Consider the following 5777-nt stretch of genomic DNA (forward strand, 5'->3'; position numbering starts at 1 on the left):
AAACCCTGTGCCTGTTTCATCTCCTTTCCAAGCTGAGGGGGTTTATTTTCAATGGAAAACTGGGACGTTTCATGACTCCCTGCTGCTTAACCGTGTATGTTACAGTCCTCCAGGCTTTGCAGGTCTGAGGGATGGATTTGTCTAAGCTATTATTACACAGTCTATAATTTATCAGCCTTAAATTTAAGGATATCAGCTCAGTGAGGATTTTTATTTCCCATTTATTCACTCTCTCAGCCTTTAAGTGAACATGAAAACGATTAACAAAACCCCTCTTTAGTTCAAAGCTGCAGTGATAACATTCGTATTGTGTACAATCAAGCCCTGCTGGTGCACAAATTGCCATAACCTCACATTCCACACTCTTTTTCTCATCCTCTTCGGGGTGGTGCCTTGCTCCAGAGGTACCTGACCTCAGCCTGGAGGTTTCCTTGACTTCAATCACAGCAGGTCAAAGTCTCCAGACTCTTGGAAAAGTCAGCTGGCCAAAGGATGCCCTCCATCCCTATGGAAACACACCTGGCAACCCATGGGATGAAGTAATCTTGTCATGTTGAATTTTCATGCCTCATTTTGTTGTTGAAAATCACTTAAAATGGTGCTTGCCCCTGAGCTGGCAATATCTGGGTACGGATGGAGGGCTCCTGCCCTCACAGGCTCAACCTGCTGCCCCACAGCACAACAGTGGCTCCTCTCACTCCTCCAAAACAGAAATATTTCATTAGGATTTTTTTCTTCTAGAAAACAGATTGTTCATGTATTTGGAGAAGAAGTTTGCAGCCTCTTCACTCTTCATCAGAGCCGCTCAGGAAGGTGGCCTGGGAGCTGGGGTCACCCTTCTGCTGCCGGACCCCCAGGCTGATGTAGGGTTCTCCACTGCTTCTCCTGAACCTCTGGAGGCACCTGTAGCACAGGAGCAATAAATCACTGATAGCAAAACCCTCAAACTAATGCCACTCACCAGAATTCTCATGTAGGGGTCCTGAAATGATGTTGATGGGGGACTGAGGGGGTTTTATTCTGTATAAAGTCTATTTGCTGCCTTAAACTGGACTATCCCTTCCGTAGCCCACACAACAGCCCTTAGAAAACCCCTTGAAGTGGGATAATGTCCCCTTCCCATCCCCTCGGAAAAGCCACACTGGGGGCTGGCACTGCTGAACCATCAGACAAGTGCTCTTGTCCCTCTGATGATTCACTGACGGCCAACTGCTTCAGAGTCCTTGCAAGAGAGGGGACAAAGTGTCAGGGGGACCTGGAAATGTTTTCATTTCTATATTGAATTAAAGTTTGACTTCAGCACTCAGTGCAGAGGGAAAAATGTAGTATGACTTCCAGGAGCAGCTCTGGGGGCTCCATTATTTGACTTCCTCCTGTTTAATACCTGTGCCTCCCACTGACACTCTTTTGCATTCTGTGCACTCAACAAATACTGTGTGTGCTTGTCACCCTGCCCTCAAACGTGCTGGAGTCTGAGGCTGCTTATTCAGCTGTGACTTTGTACTCTGGAAAGGGCTGGAGTACATCTGTGTCCCACTGCAGCCACCCCCATCCCTGCCCACCCCACTCCTGCCTCAGTTCCTGCCCAGCCATACCAGTAAGTGAGGGTGTAGTTTATAGTCAGGATGACCACAGCGGCTGCCCAGTGCCAGAAGAAGCACATGGTGAGGAACATGATGTTGTCATGGTCCTCCTCATCCCACATTGGACCCCCCCATGGCTGGAAGAGCACGACTCCGATCTGGGTGGAACAAGAAATTCATTAACTTGGGGAGAAAATCGTTAGAGAATCCCAGAATCCCAGACCGGTTTGGGTTGGAAGGGACTTTAGAGATCATCTCATTCCACCCCCTGCCATGGGCAGGGACACCTTCCACTCAGGTTGCCGGACACTTCCAGGGATGGGGCAGCCACAACCTCATACACCCTCACAGTGAATCACCTCGATCCCCGTGGTGACTGAGGGTCTGAGACAGTAAAGTCCAGCCTTGCAGAGAGGCCACACAAAGCCAGACTGTGCCCCAGATCTCTCTTTTTCTGTATGATATCCAGACACAACCGTCTCTGGGCATTGCAAACTCTGAGCCATCCTTTAAAACCCCCAAATTTAGTATTTTACAAACTCAGTCCAGTTTTTAACCTTTGAATAAAGGCTGGTTTGAGTTACTGGGGCAGAGAAAAGGGAGGGGAACTCAGATTATTTTCAGCAGCTTAGTTTTGGGAGCGATTATCTCCAATTGATTTCTTTGCTTCTCCAACTTCTCCCAAAGCGAGCAGCTGGCTGTATCTTAACTCAGCCATTTTATTGCTGGGGGCCTTTGCATCTTCCCACTAAACCAGAGGGAGGGTTGCAGGGTGCATTAGACACATTAAGCAATTAGTACTTGGTTGTTAGATACTGCAAAACATTGCTCGCTGGCTTTCGCTCTTCCCCCCAGAGAAGCGATAAGCCAAGACTAACAGCTCTTTCAGCAGGAGCAGCCAGCAGAGATGACCTGTGAGAAGTAAATTCTCAGTCTGGGTTATGAGCTATTTATGAAGCCAGCCTGGTAAAATTATCCCTCGGAGACGTGTGATTGGTATGTGATGTACAGCTCCTTCTCCTCTGTCCCCACTGTTCCCTCTGAGCAGGCACAACTGACCTGCCAGAACCACGTTCCCTGGACGATGGTGATGCCAGCTCTGAACATCTCCAGGACAATGTTGTCCCTGAGGAAAACCTCCAGCAGGGTGCTGCCAGCCCCAGTAAAGATGGCGATGAGCAGCAGGGAGTGGATATGCTGATCCAACATGGGCCGGTGGAGGACGTGGTAATAGAAGAGAAAACCTGTCAAAACACATGTCCTGCTTAGAGCAACAGCAGCAACACCAACTGTGGCCACAGAGCAGAGCAAATCAACTCCCTGGATGGTAAACTGAGACAGGTCACCATGTAAAGAAGGGACTCCACATGGCACCATTCCTCTGGGTCTCCTGGTATCCCACCATACTGGAGGGATGAGATGCCCAGCCTTAGGGCAGGAGGATCTGAGCAATACAGGAACCAAAGACAGGCTGGTTTTCTTCCCCCATCAGTGCCATTACCTTTCCCCTCATAACCAGGTTTCTGCTCTGTCCTACTTTCCTATTGCTAAACTTCACCGTTTCTTGGGAGTTGTAAATGATAAATTTCCTGTTATTACAAGCCAAACTTTGCCTGTTGAGGTGCCCCTGCTGCTGCCTCAAAAGCTGCTGTGATCATGAAGGGGAAAATAAGAGGAGATGTGCAGTATCTATATAAGCAAGACCTTCTTTTCCCATGGTGGGGGTTGGAACTAGATGATCTTTAATGTCCCTTCCAACCCAAGACTTCATATGATTCTGTGATCCAAGAGGGGTCTGGAATCATGGCTGGCAACTTGCAAGACAGCCAGAAGACAGAATGATATTCATGATGTGCTGTAGCCAGAATAAGTCACTTCAATTTGCCACGTGCCCTGCAAGCAGATGAGGCTGATGATGCCTGCAGAGCAATCCGTGGCTCTCGAGGGGAGCCCAGGGCAGGGGAACAGCTCTGAGCATGTCAGATGATGCAGCAGCCACCAGCCATTCATCATGAGGGAGCTCATTCTGCTGCTCCACACCATGGTCTCCCCAGAAATCCCAAACCAAAACCTACTGATGCCTGTATTTCCCATCTCATTCCAGACTGCCCTGCAATAATATATCACCTACAATGTGTAGGACCTCCAGAGGCATTCCAAGTAATATTCCAGTCAGGCAAGGCAAATTTTAGTCCTTCTCTGACTCTGTCTCACTTGGTGTGTTCAGCTGGAGAAGAGGAAACTGAGGGGAGACTTCATTGCACTTACATTTTCCTCGGGAGGGGTAGAGGAAGGACAGGCCCTGAGCTCTGCTCTGGGGGGACCAGGAACAGCACCCAGAGAATGGCTGGAGCTGTGCCAGGGCAGGCTCAGGTTGGATCTCAGGCAAAGGTTCTTCCCCCAGAGGCTGATTGGGCACTGCCCAGGCTCCCCAGGGCAGTGGGCACAGCCCCAAGGCTGCCAGAGCTCCAGGAGGGTTTGGATGATCCTCTGGGGTACAGGGTGGGACTCTTGGGGATGGGCCTGTGCAGGGCTGAGGTTGGACTGGATGGTCCTTGTGGGTCCCTTCCAACCCAGCATGTTTTGTGATTCTGTGATCCCTCCCCGAATTAAGCACCACCTTCTTCTACCAACCTTCGACAAACACGGCCACGGACAACATGAGGCGATCCAGGCCCCGTGGCACCACCTGGGAGATGTAGGTGAGGACATCCACCAGCCCGGAGAGGCCGTAGAACAGGTACATGGTGGTGTGCTGCCAGTTCATCAGCTTCACCCAGTCCCGGCCGGCCCCGCTGTACAGGTACAGGTGTGGCCCGTCTGGCACGAACTGCTCCGCCAGCATCCCTGCACAGACACACAGCAGCTGGGGGCCTGTGGGGAATGCTGCTTCATGCTACTCACTGCTGCTGGAGGCTTCTGAAGCAACAGCTTCAGGTTTGCATCAGGGAGAAAAGACTGCAGGAGAAACTCAGGCCTATTAACACAAGCTCAGCTTTGGGAAGGGGGAGAAGATTTGGTCTTTTCACATCAAACTCTACCAGAGATTAAGGCAACATGAACATCAAGGATGCATCCAGGCTGCCCAGGGAAGGGGTGGAATCACCATCCCTGGAAGTGTTCAAACACATGTAGATGTGGTGCTCAGGTTCATGGTTTAGTAGTGGACCTGGCTAATGGTTGGACTTGAGGATCTTAGAGATCTTTTTCAACCTTAATGATTCTCTGGTCCTTCCATATCTGAGCCAGTTTGTCTGGAGTCAGGGCTCCAGTGCAGTCATCGCTGCAGGCTGGGAATTTACCCACATGGCAAATGAAATGTAAGCCTTACCTATGAGAGCAAAGACAATTTTCATTCCCCCTTCCATGGCATCCACACGCTGGAAACTGTAACTCCTGTGGGATTTCCTATTCGCTTTCTGGCTGAGGTACTGCAGAGGGTATTTCACAGACCACCAGAGCCCAAAGAGCAGGAAGAAGCTGCCTGGAAGTGCGTGACCCTTGAAATTCGCCATCCTGACAACCTTCTCTGGCTACAAGGCACAGAAAAACAATGTCATTATTCAACTTACACCAGTTATTTGGCATAACACCGGGAAAAATAGGATTTCCCTTGCACAGAGGCCTGGAAAAGGCTTGACCTAGCACATAGGAATAGGTCGGAGAACTGGAAAACCCTCCAAGGGTGAGAGGTGGGAACAAATGGGACCTCTCTGAGGTCCTTGCCCCAAGATTAGAAAATGTCCAAAAACGCCAGACTAGTTTAGCAAAATCCCTAAATCTGCCACAATCTCTGACACATCCCAGCCTGTACCTTGCATTCCTGGGATCCCTCCCAGCAGCAGTTCCTGTTTTTCCTGCTCTTCTGCAAGAATGAGCAGACTAGGGAAGGGGGCTTTTTGGGACCAGGTAGGAGACATAATACACAGGGGAAGCAACAACGTCTAGGGGTAAGCGCCAGTGAGTTTCTTTAGCTACTTGAATAGCCACAGAAGTCCAAAATGTTTTAAAATTCCTGAAATTATTTCAGCCTATAGAGGGGGGAAATATACTCTGCATTTATTCCACAAACCAAAGCATTTTGTTAAAAATAGAGCTTCCCAAAAGCTGCTGGAAACAAAACACTGTGAGTTTGGGCAAACCAACCAACTCGCTCCCTGCATCCTGACCTCCTCACACTCTTCCCTCCCCAAG

At 49.7% G+C, this 5777-nt stretch overlaps 1 protein-coding gene across 1 annotated transcript; it reads right to left on the minus strand.

The window, feature by feature from the left end:
• Positions 1–235: 235 nt before the first annotated feature.
• On the minus strand, positions 236–5124 carry LOC103762711 (transmembrane protein 45B). Its single transcript, XM_008929393.2, has 5 exons — positions 4915–5124; positions 4218–4430; positions 2643–2827; positions 1596–1741; positions 236–903 (listed from the first exon to the last, which is right to left on the minus strand). Exons 1-5 carry the CDS (start codon positions 5096–5098, stop codon positions 786–788), a joined length of 846 nt encoding a protein of 281 aa, XP_008927641.1. The 5' UTR covers positions 5099–5124; the 3' UTR covers positions 236–785.
• Between the last annotated feature and the right edge of the window lie 653 nt (positions 5125–5777).

The sequence above is a fragment of the Manacus vitellinus genome, unplaced genomic scaffold (genome assembly GCF_001715985.3).
Source record: "Manacus vitellinus isolate BGI_N305 unplaced genomic scaffold, ASM171598v3 scaffold_41_pilon, whole genome shotgun sequence".
NCBI lineage: Eukaryota > Metazoa > Chordata > Aves > Passeriformes > Pipridae > Manacus > Manacus vitellinus.

What these genes read in the sequence shown, in the direction of transcription:
- LOC103762711 (XM_008929393.2), bottom strand. Translation starts at nt 5,098, where the DNA reads ATGGCGAATTTCAAGGGTCACGCACTTCCAGGCAGCTTCTTCCTGCTC. An exon ending in CGTGGCCGTGTTTGTCGAAG is followed by an intron (nt 2,828 to 4,217) that starts GTTGGTAGAAGA and finishes GTGTTTTGACAG; the next exon opens with GTTTTCTCTTCTATTACCAC. An exon ending in AGGGAACGTGGTTCTGGCAG is followed by an intron (nt 1,742 to 2,642) that starts GTCAGTTGTGCC and finishes TGTTCCACCCAG; the next exon opens with ATCGGAGTCGTGCTCTTCCA.